General features: G+C 31.3%; 1 protein-coding gene across 9 annotated transcripts; it reads left to right on the top strand.

Moving 5' to 3' along the window:
- Positions 1–2442: 2442 nt before the first annotated feature.
- On the top strand, positions 2443–19378 carry LOC107927593 (uncharacterized). 9 transcript variants are annotated; one of them, XM_041091655.1, is made up of 8 exons: positions 2447–2596; positions 2782–2864; positions 4589–4705; positions 13966–14035; positions 14382–14626; positions 15135–15245; positions 15702–15753; positions 17671–18200. In XM_041091655.1, exons 3-8 carry the CDS (start codon positions 4613–4615, stop codon positions 18183–18185), a joined length of 1086 nt encoding a protein of 361 aa, XP_040947589.1. In that variant the 5' UTR covers positions 2447–2596; positions 2782–2864; positions 4589–4612; the 3' UTR covers positions 18186–18200. The 9 variants fall into 9 exon arrangements, with proteins under 9 accessions (XP_040947588.1, XP_040947593.1, XP_040947589.1 ...); XM_041091660.1 differs by lacking the exon at positions 17671–18200 and adding an exon at positions 18989–19378 and having other exon boundaries at positions 2449–2596; XM_041091656.1 differs by having other exon boundaries at positions 2454–2596; positions 2836–2864.
- The last annotated feature ends 308 nt before the right edge of the window (positions 19379–19686 follow it).

Raw genomic sequence — 19686 nt, 5'->3', positions numbered from 1 at the left:
ACCACGAAATTTCTCTCAGTTCCTTCATATTCGTTGCCATAGTATCCATTGTTATCAGATCTATTAGATGCTTCGCCTTCTCGAACGCTTGCGGTTTTTAGTGATCTTCCCCGTCGAGTTCTTGCCTCCACACGTTCCAACCTTTCGTTGATTGTTTCAAGCTTTTCATCCAACAACCTCTGAATTTTGTGTATCAAAGATTGTGTTTACAAATTTGGTACGCCTTCTTTTCTTTCTTCACGCTCGTTTTATGACATAATTGCTATAAAACAAGAAAAAAATAATAAATGAAATTAAACCTCATGCTTCCCTCCCTCATAATTTCTCTCAATTTGTTGAATCACTCCTCTCATGTTTGCACTCAATCTTGGCTTTTACTCGTTCTAAGCGCTCACCACTCTTGCCTTTTACCTCTTAAATCTCTTAAGCTCCTTAAGAATTGATTGGAAAGAACTTAACAAAACCGTAATCTTATAAGCGTTGATAGGCTGTGGCCAATGAAGAAATAGAAGCAAAATGGTGAGAATGGGTACAAATGACTCAAATAAACCAAATTTGAACGAGAGATAAAAATACGCAAAAACCTTATACTATCTTGACAAAAATAAACTCAAAATACTCAAAATGATGAATGAAATGTAATTTGGATAATTCGAATAAACTGGAAAATTTGACATAAGTTTTTTGCTCTCACCAAATCTTACAAAAATTTGAAAGAAAACTTTAAAAACACTAATTTATTGAATTTTTTGATTAGTTTCCAGACTATTTTTTGGAATCTCAACTCATCTATTCATTTATTTATTTTTTTCATGATTTTTTCCTTTTTCTCTTTTTTGACAATAATACCAAGAAAAAATACGATACTTGATTGGAATATCAGCTCATATTCGTTAGGAGAATTACAATACCACTTGTATGCTTGATCATTTCTAACAGGTAATGAAAACAAAAGAAAGACAAGAAAATACTGATGATAATTGAAAAGGATAGATAACAATATTGGACTCCGACCCAAAAGTTTATACGAGAAAAGAACCAACATTATGACCGAGTGTGACCCATTTTTTATTTGATAAACTCGTGAACTAAGAGTTAGATGAAAAAGACCTTGACCCGTTTTTATATGGAAACAAGAACCAAAGGTATAAAAACAATGATGAATGCCGCAAGACAAGTCTTGATAAGTTCGGGTAAAGATGTTCTCAAGAGCAGAGATATCTCTAAAAAATATATTTCATTCCCATGCTCACATCACTTATTTCTTGTCTTTAATGTGGAACTATTTACTTGTATTTATGCTTTCTAATGATTTGGAGTCTTTTGGAGACGTTAAGAGTAAATTAGAGTCGTTATTGCAATTAATTCAATCATTAAATGCACATTATAGACCACTTGTATCGATATAAGTAGACTTGTGACGGTAGAAGTCATGAAAATTATGACTGTTGGAGCCATAAGTATTGGTAAAAGTTTGAGGGTTTCAAAGGTTCAGACTTATACCGATAGTTATATTGGTAATTGCTCATTGATTTTGTTGTATTGGTAGAAGTCCCTCTAAGTATCATTAAAAGTGTGATGTTTGGCTTGAAATGTTCTCTAAATTACTTCTATTGTAGAACTCAACCAAAGTTGTATCGATAGATGGGTTCCTAAGTATCAATAGAAGTCTAAAAGGATTATTGGGATGGTCAGTGACTTGGTTCTATCAATACTTGTGTGACCATTTATTGGTAGAAGTCTCCCAAAATTGTAAAATTTGTTTTAAATCAAGGTTTTTCAGAGGAATTTTGTAATTTAAGTTACTAAATGCTTTAAAAATAATGTCAAGAGCTTTTTATCAATTAATTGCAAATTCGACTTTATTATATCAAAACATTTAAAAAACTAGGTCCGACAAATATTGCTATATATCAAAATTTTAAAAATATTTTGCAAAAAAAAAGAATCTACGTGGCAAGATGTGATTTGTGGAATTTTTTATTAATAGTAGTAACATTTTTGGGTAAAATAAATAACATAGTATAATTTAAAGATGATAGATCTATTTATACCGGTGTAAAATTTAAGTGATTTTACACTATTCTGTAATTTTTTTATATTATTGATATTTTAACAATCCAATTATTGTATTTATTAATATATTTGTACTTTTCACGCATTTAAAAATTTAAACTGATTTGATATATTTGTCATGTTGATATAAAATATTATTTATATTAATATATATTTACCTATTGAAATTTTTTTTATATAAAACGAATGGTTAAAAATTTTAATTTATTAATTTATACTAAATTTAACATGCATAATTTATATAAATAAAGTACAAAATATGTCGGTTGAATTATTAAAATATTGTTAGACTAAAAACTTATAAAATAATGTAAAATTACTTAATTTTAGTAAGTGAATGCTTTCTATTAATTATATAAAAGTAGCCAAAGTGATTTAGGGATTACTTAAATTCAAAATCTGAATGTTTTCCCAAATAAAAATCAAACAATCCTCTCCCTCTTCCTTCTCCTGTACCTAACCCAAGCCGTCACTTGCAAGTTTCCGAAGGAGCAAACCAGATGCCAGGAAATTAATCAAGGTAAATTTTCAAACCTTAAACTTAACGATTTTCTCGAGTGTTTTGTGTTAGCTTTACGATTTTTTGTGCATTTATTTGGAAAGTCTTTTTCTTTTCTTCTATAATCATTTTCCTCCTACCATCGTCCATCTCTTCTCTCTCTTGTCCCTGCAAATCAGTTTCTTTTCCTTCTCTTCTCATCTCAGTTCTCATCTACCTCCGTACGCTGTGTTTTTATCTGACCCGTCCCGTGTCGACAGGGTACTGTACCCCAAATTGCCAAGTACGGGTAAGAAATCTATTGTGTTTTCATTATAATCAAATTTCGCTTTACCTTCAATTTGTACCTAAGTTCTTCAGCAAAAGGCCAACTTTTGTTATTGTTGTTTATTGGATTCTTTTGTCAATATGAAAGCTGATGTTACTTGATTTATAGAAAAAAAAATGAAAGAAATTGTTAAGCCACAAGAGCTTGCATATGGGGAATAAATTTATAATTTCATTTAGTTACAATAAAAAAAACATAGGAGTTTACTTGGAGAAGTGAATTTTCTTTTAAATTTTTTATTTTAGCCAAAGAAAAATTTGGGTTTTAGCTTATCTAAACATAGAGAGAGAATTTTATATGGGTTTTAGCTAAGGTTTTGAAAATTGAATTGGCCGGTTGAATCGTGAACCCGATTGGGTAATCGGTCTAGACAATAGCAAAAAATAGTCTAAAAATGAATGTGGCATCTCACCTATTGAATTCAACGATTGAGTTGGGTGTGGGGTGTTATACAATTGACAATTAAGAATCAAGCAAAATCGGGGTTGTAAATCGGAAAATTGGTAAAAAAAACCCAATCGGACTAGTCTTTGGAAATTTTGGGCTCCTTGAGGTTGGGTCAAATTGGAAAAATGGTTCAATTGGCCCAACAATACAAAACCCTAGTTCTTTCAAAGGATTCAACCCCAAGTAGATAAAAAGAAAATTAAAAATAAATGAAATAAATAATTAAAGAAACCTTTTAACCCTAGACCCATCCCCACCTAGGTAATCACCACTCTCTTCACTCATCCATTCGTCCTCTTTGGCTCTCTCAGCCTCTCTCCAATCTTCCTCCATTCAGCCTTCAACCTCTACATTTGATTTTGTTTTTAGCCGCCTTTAACCATCAACTTCTTTTGTTGTTCTTGTTGAAAAAATGAGAGTATAAAAGATGGGAAGAGGCTAGGTGACAGCGGACAAATGAGAAATTGAAAGTGGGAGTTAATGATGATAAGATTTTTTAGGTTTTCTTATTTTATTTTGGTTATGGGCCTAAAATAGATGGGATGATTTATAAATTAGAACTTTAAAAGTCTGGTCCAAAATTTATTTCTTGTTTTATTTTTAAGTGTTTTTTAATAATAATTATTTTGTATTATTAAATAGTAAACAGATTGGATTGGAGGTCGGACTGGTTGAATCGATCAGACTGAAAATCGGTGGTTTGACCATCAGTTCTGTTTTGAAAACCTTGGTTTTAGCTTCATCTAAACATAAACAACAAACTAATTAGAGATGACTTCATCTAAACTTAATCAACAAACTAATTAAGAGAGAATTTTATTTGGGAGTGAGTGGTAAGAACAAATGATCTTGACATTTTATATACTCAAATTGTGTTTAATTTTTTTTATCATGCTTATTTGAGAAAATGATAAAATTTTAACATTTTAAATACACAAAGCATCATATATATAGGTCAACAAAATTTGTTGTTCAAATTTTCTCCAAATTAGAAGTATAGGTTTAAATTGTATCAATTGAAAATTAGTGGTACATTTCGGCCAACCACCTAAGTATATTGGTAAATATTTAGTTTATTCCCAATCTAAAAGGATTTCAATCTTTTCTTGCTATATTATTCCTAGTGGTCTCTTTCATAGACTTGTTATTATGGAAAGCTTATATCACCTTTCTTGTTCAAAAAGTTATAGATATATCTATGGAAGTTCCCACTAATTGTTGAAGTATTTGTTGTGTAGCTTCATGCTCTTGAAATTGCTGCAATGGATCTCCATAACCTTCCATTTAAAGTTGGTCAACTAGTCGAGACGAGATCTTTTTTGCAAGGGTATCGTGGTGCATGGTTTAGGTGCAAGGTATATTATTATGCAATATAAACATGTGTTTTTTATTCTTAAAAATTTATGTGTCATTGCATGTTGGTTTGAGGAAAATAGCTTTGAAACATTGAATTTTGAACTAAGATGCAACGAATTCTTCGAAGATGATAGAAAAGAATGGTTATGCTTGATAGGAGCTTTATGAGTCTTAATGGATTTTAGACTTGGTAATCATGTTCATGACGCATTCATGTTATTTTTTTTCATGTCATAATCGTGGTTTATATTATGTATTAACATTAGGAAAGGAAAGGAAATAAACGGAAAGTAAAAAAAAGGAAGATTAATGGAAGGTAATGATTACATATTATATTATGTGGATGTTTAAAATTAATAAATGAAAGGAAGATAAGGTAATTCTAACAATATTTGTTTGACTAAACTGTAGAAAAGAAACAAAATGATTTATTATCATAATTTTTTACAATTAAAACCCTTTTTTTTAAAAAAATATATAGAAGAAAAGTAAAAAAAAGACATTTTTCATTTTTTTTTTTGCTTTCCTTGAGTTTGGGTAAATAAAATGGAGCATTTTAAAGGAAAACAAGGTATCTGTGATGTATTAACTTTTTGCATCATGTTATGTTTTAGATTTTAATTATTTTTTTATTTTTTTCATGTTTTGTATTATATTGCCTTGTTTAATTGATTTTCCGGAAAAGCTTTTATCCTTTGATTTTATACAAATAACTTTTTACATGGCTTATAGGAATTAGAATGAAGAAATAAAAGTTCACTATATTCTAAATTTAATTGCATGAATAAGTAGCCTTTTATATACGAAAATTAAGAAAATTCCACCTAAAATCTCTCTTTCACCTATTATTTAATCTATCAAATCCCTTCAATTTAGGCTATCAAATTTGTAAAGTGCAGCCTTAAGATTGGGTTTTACAACAAGAGAGCACTTAAGAGGAGGTAAGGGATTCGGGAGAATGCTAGAAGCTTTATTGTTCAAATGCTAAGCTATGTACAAATGAAGAGGGGTGTTTCCTCTATATAGGTCAGCTCCTTTGATCCTATGATCAATATCGTGTCTCTAGAATGTTCTACACAAGTCTATACAATTTTATATAAGGGTAGCTCTTCTAGAACTTTCGGAACATTTTACTTGGTTTCACAGGGTTTTGGTCTTTAACTCTAAATTTCAGACTCACTCGAGGCTTCTTACATGTTATATAGTTAGTTGACATATTTTGAGAGCCTCTAGATTCTTCTTTTCGAAAGTGCATTGTTTTGGGCCTACAACACTGAAAAGAGCCTCCCTAGGTCTTTTACGGCCTTTGTTTGCACCTGGAGGGGTCTTCGTCTACTTGGGTGGCTTGCCTTGCACCTTTGGGTGCCTTGCTCATGTGTGAACCGTGACACTTATCCTTTTTTTTTCTAGTATGTTCGAGTTTGCGACAATGGTCACATCAAGGCTTATTTTCTTTTGCTTTGCATCATAGACTAAATTGATTCCTCAAGTAGGAAGGGTTGAACTCTTAGGCATAGTTGATACCATAGTCCTTAGCGTGAGCCTTTTTCTACTCTCCTCCCTTTTGACTTCAAAAAGTCTCTTGGAAGGATGGAAGGAGCTTGGTTCTCAAAATTCTCCCCCTTACTTTACCAAGGGACTTGTCCAATCCTACTAGGGACTTAAAGATTCCTTCTCTATGGTTTTCTCAAGCATATCTAATTTTTACTAATTATGGTTAAGAGTGTTATAATATTGAGTTACATTTAACTCACCTTATAAATCATGAAGGGTAGCTTTAATATTAAACAACTAGGTAGTATTTTTGATGTGGTTTAGGTGAGAAATTAATAGCACTTAAAGAATTAAGGCGAATAGGGAAAGAGATGAAGCTCTAGAAAAATTAGGGTTATAAAAAACCTTTAGTTCTTCCTTGCAAGTAAAGTTACTATCCTTTCTTGCAAATAAAGTTTTATTCTAGCCATAGGTTTAGGTTTAAAACCTAAAGATAACTAATAACCTTAAACGTCTATAATATATCTAATACTTACAATAAAATATTTTCAAATAAAACTGATAATAAAATATTATAATAAAAATAAAAGCTCTTGCATTAAGTTTCATTGTCAGAATATGTTTTCTTAGCAGTTGTCCAAATTGTAGGTAGTATTGTAAAAAAGAAAAATTTGCCCAATCTCAATATCCATGATGTTGATCAATTAGGATATAACTATATTATTTTTTGATCTCTAAATTTTGAAACGTTGATAATTTTATCTTTGGGGGGATGACAACAATAGTGAGGTAATCATCTTTACCTTTGCCCGAGATAAACATCATTACTAACTTGGTCCATTGTGGATAGTTTTGGCCATTCGGTTTGTGACAAGTAATGAGCATGATTCAACCCTTTGATCCGCCAGTACTCAAAGCTTCTTAACGAGACATGGTTTTTGAAATATGGCTTGATTCTTATGCCATGAGGGTTTGGATCATGCCATTGTTTTAGATAGATAAAGAAAGGCCGAATGTGGTTGAGATCTGAACAAAAAAAAAAAAAAACCCAAATGGCATTTATACCTTGGTAGAAATGTTATGAAGAATTCATGTAGAATTCTAAGAGGAATTAGAATGAAGAAATAGAAGTTCTCTATATTTTGAATTTTACATAATGAATAATCAGCCTTCTATACACAAAAAGTAAGCTATAATTCGACCTAAAATCTCTCTTAAGTGTTGATTAGCTATACATAGTCTCTTATAATGCAATCTATCAAGTACCTTCAATTTAGCCTATTAAATGCTAAGAACCTTTTAAAATAATCTCAGATTTCCACATGGATAATGGCCTGTATTGGCTTGATATAATGTTTGGATTGAATCTAGGTGAAGGGACCAAGAGCGAGTTTTAGGAGGATAGAGAATGGAAGAATAGAAAAAAAAGGGAAGTGATTATTTTTGAAAAAAGAAGAGTTTTTCCTCTTAACTTTGGGCCACATCATCATGCCATGTTATTTGTTATGTTGACAAAAAAAATCAAAGAGAGTTGGTTGTAACAGAAGGCAATGTTTTGTTTGAAATTAGTGTTTGGATACAAATTAGAAGATAATGGTTTGTTTGGGTACTAAAATGCAGTGATTGGATTGGAGTAAATGAAGAGAAAGAAAATTAAAAAAGAGAACCTTTGTCATTTTTGATAATTTTATTAATTTTTATTAAGCAAGAGAAATAAAAGGAAGTTGAGTATCTCTTGCTTTCCCTTGAAACATTGATTTTTTATTTACCTCAATTTTGGGAAAAGGAAAGTAAAATCTATTTTAAAATGTAAAATGGTAAAATTTTAGTAAGTGTTTCTTAATGAGTTTTCCATCAATTCTAATGTTACACAAAACAATACAAAAGTTTTAATAGTTTGTGTAGTTGAATAATTTTTTTGTGTAATTCGAGTTAAATAAAACATTACAAGATTTGTAATAATTTATGTAATTGGATAATGTTTTATGTTGTAATTATACAAAACATTACGAATGTTGTAATAGTTTATGTTATTGGGTAGTGTTTTGCATAATTACCTAAAATATTACAAAAATTGCGTAATTGTATAGTTACACAAAACCTAGAAGTTGTAAAAGATTGTTTGGTTAGGTAATGTGGTGTTAGTTGGAGGTGATTGAAAGCTTTTTTTAAAAGCTCACCTTAGAAGTTCTTTGTAAAATGTCTTTCTTATCCTTTTAAGCTGTTACATAAATTAGTTTAGGTAAAGGTTATAATAGAAAAAATCAAGTTATTTCATTTCTTTTCTAGTGTTTAACCAAACAAAGGTTGTGTAAATTCCTTTATTTTCTTTTACTAATTTTAAACATCCAAAATCTATAACTTATTTACTTAGACTTTCTTTCTTGCAAGTAAAGTTTTATTCTAACCTTTAGTTTAAACCCAAAAAATAACTAATAACCTTTATCATTTATGATATATCTAAAAATAAATATTATAAAATAAAATTGATATAATAAAATATTATAATAAAAATAAAAGCTTGTATTCTCTTTGGCTTAGAAAACTTCACTTTGGTGAAAAAATTTCACTACCTCAACGTAACTTACTCATTCAGATCTTTGCAACTCTTCCACTTTCTAAGAACTTTCACTAGTTGTTTTGTTATTTGTTTCTGCAAAAATCTCTTATATCTATAACCCACTTAAACCACGCTTTTTTAACATAAATCACATCTTTAATGGTCTTTGTTTTAGCCTTAGGAAGTTGCATATCATTTAAATTTTCAACATCATTTATTGTGCTGTTACTTAGAATCAAATAATCCTTATTGATTAGTGGTTAGCATAAAACCACGTAGAGGAAAAAGAAAACTTGCTAAGATTCTCGTGAAAGATTTTTGCATTAATTTTATCAAAGAGCTCAGAAGTGTCATCGCAACCCATGAGCATTAATCTTCTCAAGGAGCTTAGAAGTGTCATCCCAATCTTTCAGGAAACAAGAGTAGCTCCATAAAAGCAAATATGTTTAATTATAACCTCCACCATACCTAAATCAATATGAGAACCTAACCATGCCTCAAGTGAATGTCTTGTAGATGCAATGTGCTTCGTATGTTCAAAATCAATTCTATTACACTCACTAAGTGCAACTCGGTTATCTTTCTTGGAATCCAACTTCTACCTTGTGGATTGCCTTTCAAATTGTCAAACTCAGATTCAATACTACAATGAGCTTTTGCAACACACTCCAAAAATATCTTTGCCATTGGAAAAGTTAGCCAAGAGATGTGAATAGTTGGAGCAACTTTTGGAGGTTTAGAAAACATATCAGCATTGATGGGTGTGCTCATCAAAATAAGAAGCAAGTTTGAATGTCTAGGGAGACGGTCATGCAAAATTATTAATTAAAAGTCCTCATATGCCTCTTTGGCCAAGACTCTTTCGTCAAGCATTCTTGCTTTTTTTTAGTTCAATATTTGAATTCTTTCCCTTCAAAATCTGTTTCAATGTTGAAATTGAATTAACTCTTTTTACTTTAGAACCATCACTCGACATTGTGTCCCTTAAGATATCTTAGAGATTTTCAACTTGCCTCCAATCCTCCCTTTCTTTTGAAGGTGTGTCTATCATTGTATGAACAACCGAAGACTCTAAACTGGATGCATATCAATTGTTTCACTTTCTTAATGATATTCATCATAGATAGGTTCCAACATATTATCATCTTACTTTTCAACATGCATCTTTCTATAAGTTAACAACTTCAACATTGATCCCACCCTCCTTTAATTCAAGGACAGGCTCTAATCTCTCCATTCCTCCTTGTACCACAAGGTTTGCTGTCCAACATAAATAAGGTTTTGTTCCTCACCAAAATTAGATTTATCAACGAGACTACCTTTTGGTATGACCAACTGGTGGTTAGCACTTGAAATCTCCATTAAGGTTCCCTTTTGTTCCTACTGTAGCTAAGCATAACTGCACGCCATAAATCTTCAATCGCTCTTCGTAGTGCAACCAATTGTTTTTTTTTAAATCTTGATTTCCTCAAACTTTTATGCATCCAACCACGACTTAAAAGCACACCCTAATATAAACTTAGGTTCTGATAACCAAAAGTGATGTGGTTTAGGTGAGAAAACAATAAAATAGAAAGAATTAGGGTTGAACAATTTAGTAAGAAAGATGAAACTTTAGAGAACTTAGGGTTATAGAACACCTCTAGTTTTTCTATTAATTCAAAGAAAATAGTGGTTCGAAAGCCTACAACTTGTTTATATAGATTTTCTTTCTTGCAAGTAAACTTAATAAGCTTTCTTGCAAATAAAGTTTTATTTTAACCTTAGCTTTAAATACTTAAAAATAAATATTATAAAAATAAGATTGACATATAATATCCTAATAAAAATAAAATTCTTGTGTGACCAATTAAATATGATAAAAAGTATTTTAGTACTTCAACCAAATTCCAACCAAAAAAGGAGAAAAGAAATCAATTGTTAATTAGATAACATGAGCAAATATAAAACTCCGCAATATTATGATAATAAAATTTGCAACATGTTTGGAAAACAAGTGCATAAAAAAAAAGAAAAGAAAAGTATGTGTGCATTAGCAAGTGCTAATTTTAGAGTTGGAGAGTTAAATCTAAGGAAATTGAAACTAGGGTGATAAAAGAGTGAAAAGTTAAAAAAGAAGAAACGACATTGGCGGTGAAGTTAATCGGGCTACCAATCATAAGGAACATGAAGATTTGGGTGTAGGGTATGACATTGCTCTTTTGGAATGCGACATTTGACATTATTTGTTTAAATTTTGAGCTAGGATGTAATGATGGTAGGAGATGCATCTTTGGGGAAAAAAGGTTAAGTGTTACCATAGGATGTAGTGTAAGGTTTTTTGCAAAGAGATGGGGGAGAAAGATACATGAAGACTAGATGACACAGTTGAAATTAGAAAAACAACATTTTAGTATGAAGTTCATTGAAGAAGTGGCCTTAAATAGTGCATGATAAGGTAAAGTAAAGCTTGTATTTTATTAAGATGTTCTAAGCCATGTAGTTGGTTGTTCAATGGTATTTTATAAACAAGCTAACAATTGTTTGCAAGTTTCTTGCAATGATAATCAACTCAAAGTTGAAGGATTAGGTGACTAGATCTAATGAGGTGTAAAATCTTACATTACATTCATAATCCAAAATTTTTGACAAACTGACCTCATTTTTAATGATTTTGATCCATTTTTCTCTTAATAGTAAAAACAAATGAATCAAACTTTTTTGTTCTTTGATATATTTTCTCAAGTAACGTTCCAATTGTGTTTATTTATTAATTATTATAAGTGCATTTTGTGCATTATTATTAGGGCAAACTTTACCTATAGTCAAATAACTATTAGCGTGTTTTTGTTTTAATCGTAAAAAGTGAAAAATTCTCAATTTTGTCACCAACGTTATGGAAAATGATTTTTTTACTCACTCTTTAAGTGTGTAACAGAATGTTGCCATGGCATTCCTTTATCTAATGTAGATGTTTTTTTTTTCCACATTGTCAAACTAGGTGACTTTCTAATTTCCACCTAATATACATTTTTTTCATTTTTAAATTTTTTACTACCTTCTAACCCTAACCATGTTTTGGAATCTCTCTTCATTGGCCAAATATCAAAAAACTTTCTAGCAAATTCATTTTTCATCTTCTAATTCTATTCTAGTTCTATTTTTTTTTTCTCTCATTCCTTGTCAACCTTGGCTTTCCAATTGTCATTTTTTCTTCAGCCATTGGCTGCTTTGAATCTACATCAGTTCCTTTATCCTCTATTGTTATTTCAATAGTTTCCATCTCGAAAGAGGCGTTGCTCTCATTTTCCACCCCATTCATTAGATTATTATCACCCACCAAAAGTGAAAGCTCTTTAATATCACCATAATTACCACTCATTGCATTGCATTCTTGCTTTGCATCATGGATGAAAGTCTTTTATTCGCTGCATATAAGATCCTTTCATTCGTATTCAATTGTATTCTCTTCCCGAATAGAACATGTATTTTTGGTTTATTTTTCAGTTTTATTGCATTTTGTCTATTATGTTAACTTTCAATTAGTTAATTATTATGACAAGTGAGTTATTATTATTCTTTTATCGTAAGTTGAGGAAACTTGACATTTTGTCTATTAGTTTATTGTTTTATGGATTTATTACATTTTGTTTATTGTATCAACTTAATTTTTAATTAATTATTATTAGGGTATACTACATTAGTAGTCACTCAATTATAAAAAGTTATAAAATGATCACCCAACGATTTTAAATTTTTGGGTGTTTTCATTTTTATGTTAGTTAGCTAGTGACTAAAAATGACAAAATTGAATAGTCGGGTGATCAAAAAGGAAATTTACTAATACTTATCGATTGAGTCTTAGCTCGATTGACATGGGTATTTGTTACCAATGCAGGAGAACGTGGGTTCGAGTGCGCTGAAGCGCATTATCTTCCTATTTATGGGTTGGTAAGGGGTTATGGGTAGTTCTAGGCATTGTGTCAAAAATAGCAGATATGATCAGAGCCTATAATGAGATTGTTCAAAAAAATTTAAAAAAGAAAAGGAAATTTACTAACATTTTGGTAACTATTTTGTAACTTTTCATAGTTGGATGATCAAAAAAGAAAAAAAAGTTAGTTGGGTGGCCTCTACTGTACTTTACCCTTAATATTTTTATTATAAATTGAGAAAATATTACATTTTGTTCATATTTTTCATAGTCACCTTTCACTCTTTGTATAATTTGATAGCTTTTCTAGTACTTATTTGTGATTAAGGATCATTTAGTAAAAAGTGCTATGAGGTTATCTTATATCCTCTCAACCAAATAAAATAAATTTACATTCAAACTAATTGAATCAAACGATAAGATTTAAGATTACCACTAATGTTCTATATGTTTAGTCGCTTTTCACTCTTGGCATAACTTAATAGCTTTTTTAATCCTGATTGAGATGATGAATTAGTAAAAAGTGCTACAAGGTTATCTTATACTCTCAACCGTCAAAAAAGAAAAAATCACATTACTAATAATGTACTTAAGTAACCTAAATAGGGTTAATCCTATTACTAGAAGTAGTCTAATATTTTCTGATCTAAATGCCTTGTGTTATTGTATTGGAAAATAATACCATCCTTACAAATGTGCATGATTACTTATAAAGTTTAAAATAGTCTCATCTTTATACTTGCATATATTGAAATGTTGCCTTGAGCTTTACAAGGGTCAATGAGACACAACTCGGTCACTTATTTATGTCATCATAAGTATTTTGCTCTAGTCGATTCACATGTTCTTCGATTTTCCTTTCTTTTCTTTAAACTATTCTTCTGTTTGCTTTGTGGCACTTTTTCTGTTATTTATCTAAGCCTTGGATGCTCATATAATTTCTTGTGTTTGTAGTTTTACATTTTGTATGTTCTTGTTTAGTATGTAAGACTCCCATGTGATGATTGCTTTGGAAAATATGCTTAAAATTGATAATCATATTGAGAAATGAATATGTACTTGAAAGAGAAATGGTTAATTAATATTCTGGAAATTGAACTTTTTTGAAATGTTAATTTTAAGCCATCAAACTTTTATGTGTAATTTTAGAAAGAATGTGTTGTTGAGTCAATTAAGACTTTATAGTTTGAATGTTTTCTTCCCTTCAAATTTTTAAAGTTATTCTTAGTATTTATTTAATTTTCAAATGAGATAACAATTTGCTTGTTGTTTATATTTGTGTTTTTTTTTAGATAAAGGAAATTGGTCTGAGGAACAAGGAACTAGGACATGCCTTGGAATATATTGATTTTCCAGATGAGAGTAAGTACTCTCTATCTAGCTAAGCCATTGTTTTAGAATTCCACTCAATATAATTTCATAAGAGGTCAATAATAAAAGTAGGGAAAAAAATATTTGTTCCTTGACCTAATGGTCAAGTGAACAGGTATCAGGAGGCAGACACTTGCATGCTATATGAATTACAAAACTCCCTCCAAAAGTGATTTTTTAAAGAAAACAAAATCAATACATTCAAGAAGGAATTTGCCTAAAAATTCAAAGTTCCATATATATATATCAGTTTGCACAAAATAACCTTATTGTGAGAAATTAAATTGTGTTGCTTTTGATAAAATTTCAATATTTCGTTAATGTATTCCATTTACAGAAATACGTTGGACAAAGTTATATCAAAAGTCTCGTAAACCAAAGGATAATAAGCGATACTTGATGGTGCGCCCTTGCTTTCCTTCTGTTTACCATGAAAGTCAGATGCCTGACGTCAATACAATTTCAGAGACGGTTGTTATAGTCAATGATTCTTGGAAGGTGGGTGATTTGGTAGATTGGTGGACTGATAATTGCTTTTGGACTGGGACGATAATTGAAAAGTTGGACGATGAAAATTTTAAGGTAATATCTTTTTATCTATGATTTTTCTAATAGAGTGGAGTTCTCAATATATCTTGTTCTTGCATTTTATTTCAAAAGCCATTTGGACGAGGCATCTATATTTGTTTCCTGTAACTGTAGGCCCTTATCATATAAGTTGTGGTACAATTATAGTTGGATGAGATATATTCTTAAATGCCTATTTGTCGTTTCTACTCTACCTAGTATCCACGCCACTTATGTCGCATGTCCAAACATCCTTTGAAGTTAGTATTAGGTGGTTTAAATCTCAATTGAATATTATTCTCCTATAAGATACCATTTTTCTTATGCATTAGTTCGTAATGTTTTTGAGAAATAATGTGATTATATATCCCATCTATCTATAGTAGGTGTTCTCAAGTGCCTATCCATATGAACAGTTTATTTAGCATGTTACTCTTCTTTCAATTTAAACACTTTTCTCATTGAGAATTACATCTGGTGGTTGCTTCTGTTCTAATGGTCTTGGTTTCACTTTTTTGCACAGATTGAGTTGCCACCTCCTCCTAAGGGTGAAGGGTGTTTATATGATGTTTCTTGCAAAGACTTGCGTCCATCACTGGATTGGTCTGTGGATGAGGGCTGGAAGCTGCCCAAGGTTACTGCCTCACACTCTTTCTCTTGCATTTTATCTAATCTAATCTAGGCTATTTCCTGGCTTAGTATTTGTGTTGATTTTGTTCGACACCCAATATCTGTTGATGCAATGAAGTATAACAAATTGATATTAGAACAATCTAAAAACTGAGTTTGACATGATAGAAAATAATGAAAACGGAGTTAGAGAACTTAGTAAGTTATAGATTTGTATGCACTTCTCAATTTTCACTGTAATTTGACCCATGACCTTTGGTATTCTTTTTATGAAGTTTCTTCAACTTGGACAATAGGTATTCTTTATATCTGGAATTTAGAAAGCAGTTCTTTGGTGCAATATGTCTCTTCACCTGTGGATCTACTTTATCCAATTATGTCTAAAGCAATATGTGTTAACAGGAAAGTGGTTATTGTATCCTTAAATGCTTATCAATTTTTTCTGATCTGGTTGTTGTAGGGGGGTAAATATCATCTTTATTGTGCTCGAATAGTTAAGCCTGTTTATCAAGGTAAGAGTGCATCTAAACATTGTTTTGGCTGCTCAGTGCTTTGACTTGTGATGATGTGTATGCATGAAAAGAATGTTCTGTTTTCATTCTGATTTATCTGTGTCAAACTTATGGCAAGCTTAACTTAGCCTTATTGCAAACTTGAAAGTTGCCTTGGCATATATTTTCAATTGATAGAAGAGAATATTTCTTCTAAGTTTTGAAACTAATTTATATTTTTATGTATTAAACATGTTACCTTCTATATAATTGTATTTTGTTAAGAGTCATTACACGCGCGCGCGCACACACGTATGAACAAACAATAGTTCCTAATTTATCAAAATGATAACCCTATTCAAGGATTTCATATAACTTCAATAGAATGCATATCTAGAAAAGGAGTAACTGACTATATAGTTATAATTATTTAAATGTTATTAGAATTATTCTTTAATGTAAAGATTTTATTTATGTTTATCATATGATGTCATTTTTATAAGCTTTTTGTTTGACATAATACATGTTTATTGCACATGTTATCCCTCGTTTCTAATCTATCGTGACTCTTCCGTGGCTGCATTAAAACTTTCTTTCAATGTTTTGATTACTTCCAAACCTAGTAAAAACACATGAAAGGTCAAAAATGGTTTTCTATCAATATTTTTTGTTGCACATTTGCATTTCCTTGCATGAGTTTGGTGCTTGCTCTCATTGATCTTTCACTTTTGATCTCTTTTTAATCTTTTTGTTTTGATTAGGTCCAATCTCGTTGGTTTAACTTCAAGTATATTACTTTTACATAAAATCCCTTCTAGTCTCTGGCTTGGTTGTATGGTTGTTATATCAAACTATAGAAGAAGCTCTATGTAGTTAAGGCTTTGGCCTATAGATCATTCACATCGGTTGCTTTGACTCTATAGTTTTCTTGAACAACTCGTGCCTAGCACTCGTCCCAACATATGGATGTGGGGACATGACATCTAAGGATCCTGCAAATACATGAAAATTTTAAAAAAATTCAACCATACATGTGTTAGATGCATCCATGTTCGACATCATACATGACATCATAACGAAGTGTAGTTCTTTGTGCTTGTTGACACACTAGTCTCACCTCTTAATTTTTGTTTGGTCAACATTTTTGTCATTCTATTGCACATCAAAATCATAGTATATTAAGACTTCTTTTGTAGGGGGAAAAGTAGTGCTTCCTGGATCTTCTTATTCCTTGTGTGTTGACTTTTTCTTAGTATCATGGTCTTAGAAAGGAGCCATGAATCCCACATTAGTTGTGTACTAGTGTTGGCATGGAAATATAAGTGTTCAAACCATCTTTGACCAGTGAAGCACCTTTTGGACAATTGTAAGGCTAAATTAATCAAAATGGATAATACCTTGTATGTTGGTGTGAATTGCAACATTTGGTATCAGAGCTAACTTTGGGGATAATAGTGATGTGTCACTAAAGATAGTGGGCCTTTATTGGAGTTTGGGAGGATGTCATGGTCCTAGTAAGGAGCCATGAATCCCACATAGGTTGTTTACTAGAGTTGGTTTTACGATATCAATGTGTGCCTTTTGTGGAGAAAATTGTTAGATCCATGGGTCAAAGTGGACAATACCTTGCAAGTTGGTGTGGATTGTGACATTTGGTACTAGAGTTAACCTTAAGGGCACTAGCGATTTCCACTAAGGACAACGACCCTTTATTGGATTGCAGGAGGATGTCATGGTCCTTGATAGAAGCCATGAGTTCCACATCAGTTGTGTACTAAAGTTGGTCTTATGATATAAATCTTCACACCACCTCAACTTGTGAGGCACCTTTTGTAGACAAAACCATTAGTTCCAATGGACCAAAGGGATAATACCTTTTAAGTTGGTCTGGACTGTCACAATTATCTTGTACACTTACATAGAAAATGGTGGTTGCAGGGGACTCCTCAAACTTGATAGATTGCATTGTTAGTGAGAGGGAAAAGGATGTTCAATCAACAGAGAAAACATCAACCAAGCATAAGGGTTCTTTATCTTCTCATATTTCAACTGGCTCTTATAAAGGAAAGCAATCGGTGAAGAAATCTTTGAATGAAAAACATACGAACATTACAAAGAAAATCGTAGGCCTTGATGTTGTGGATCATGTCCCTAAAAAGAGAAATTGCTCATATGGTGTTTCAAGTCCACATATTCAAGATGCCTCAACACAAGTGCCAGGGATGGTGGACAAATATGATGATAGTGGGTTAAAGAAGATTAAAACCGATGGAAGCGTTTGCTTGAATTCCACTTACTCTGATACAATAGAAGCTGCAATTTTGGATTTGGAGGAACTTGTTTGTCGGGTTAAATGGCTTAAACGCATCTTAGATTTCGGAACGCCATTATCAAATACTTTGACGTCTTCTTGGAAGTTCATAGAACATCGTGAATCATCTATACCAAAATGAGTGCATATGCAGAAGGTTAGTTTGCATGATTAATAATTGTTGAGTATTTGCCTATAATTTGATTAAGTTGGTTTATGCCTAGATCTTGAGCATTGTTGCTGCACTTTAGTGTTGAGATTTATTTAGTAAGGCTTATGGAGATAATTCCTCTTTTAATGTATCTAGCACCTGCATTCAACACATGCTTGTATATAGGGTATGAGAGTATGATTTTCCTCGTGTGTGAAAAATATTAAATATACCTATGTAGGATGCAGTCTTGTTTTCGACATTTTTCTGAGTCCACGTGTAGGTGTATGTTGCTCTGTTTTACATTTTTCTTGAAGTATCTGTGTTCAACATTTATGTTGGGACATATATTCGGAGATGAGTATGGAGATATGATCCTTTGAATGCATTGAAAAACTTTTAAAAGAAAATCGAACTCATACATGTTGGACACATATCTGTATCCGGCACTCACACCAGAATCCAAACAACATAGATGTTGATACATATGAATGTTGAGAGAAAGTGGACACAGTGTTTACCATTTTGGGGTGAAGTACAAAAATGAATCCCATGAATAATGAGTTTATTTTGCTGCTGACGTATAATCAGCCTGTAACCTGTCGTTGTTGTTTGCCTTGTGTATTAAGGCTATTTTTTTGTTCTATCTTGCATGAAGGTAGTAGTTGTTATTCCAATTTTTATACGAAGAATTTACTGCTGTCAATTCTATATTGCCTTACAAAGATTGCTAATTATATCTCTAGACCAGAAATTCTCATCGTTTTACATTTTTCTTTGTTTTTGTTGCAAAGATTGGTGGATGTAATGGCCATTCGAATCCGAAGGAGCAGCTTGACTTGGATTTACAAATTTGCCGGTACTTCAGAAATCTTCTTATAGAGTTGACTGTTTTTGGTTTTGTATAGGAAAGAGTAACTGCATCCAAGGCTTGGTTTGGCCATATAGTTTTGGCCAATCTTGCTTTCAAGTTAATGGTCAACAACATCCCAACCTCTGTTGGTTGTGAATAGAAAATACATGGTTTTGACTTTTAGGTCCCTAGAAAGAAGCAAAATTTCAACATATCAGGTCGGATTTTCCTGCATTAGTTTTTAATCCATCCTGTCTATAAGTCATTTGCTTTGATTATGTATATCTTTTCTTTTTTCAAAGTAAGCATGATAGCTGGTTAATTGTGACAACTTCCTTTATTATTTTGAATTACAAAGGATCAAATTACTAGATAATATCTGTACCTTTTTTGAACTCAAACCAATTTGTTTTTATGACAGTAAGGCTTTTTTTTTTCAAATGAAATGCTGATTTATGTTAAAAGTTTATTTGAGTATAAATAAAATACTAAAAGGTTTTTTGGATATAGATTAAATACTTGGGGCTTATTATTTGAGTAAAAATAAAATTAGGTGTAATGAAAATAGAAAATAAAGTGGTTAAGATTTATATTCCTATTAATTATTTAATCCAATAAAAAATTATCCCTTTGAATGCA

The sequence above is a fragment of the Gossypium hirsutum genome, chromosome D04, assembly GCF_007990345.1.
Source record: "Gossypium hirsutum isolate 1008001.06 chromosome D04, Gossypium_hirsutum_v2.1, whole genome shotgun sequence".
Classification (NCBI taxonomy): Eukaryota; Viridiplantae; Streptophyta; class Magnoliopsida; order Malvales; family Malvaceae; genus Gossypium; species Gossypium hirsutum.
Note: the sequence above shows the minus strand (reverse complement) of the source record. Positions and strands in the feature narration are given on the sequence as shown.

Bases quoted from the DNA above. Each gene is read 5' to 3' on its own strand.
- LOC107927593 (XM_041091654.1), top strand. From the start codon at position 4,613: ATGGATCTCCATAACCTTCCATTTAAAGTTGGTCAACTAGTCGAGACG. The intron at 15,246-15,701 runs GTTACTGCCTCA...TGGTTGTTGTAG, and splicing joins AGGGCTGGAAGCTGCCCAAG to GGGGGTAAATATCATCTTTA. The intron at 15,754-17,670 runs GTAAGAGTGCAT...TGGTGGTTGCAG, and splicing joins AGTTAAGCCTGTTTATCAAG to GGGACTCCTCAAACTTGATA.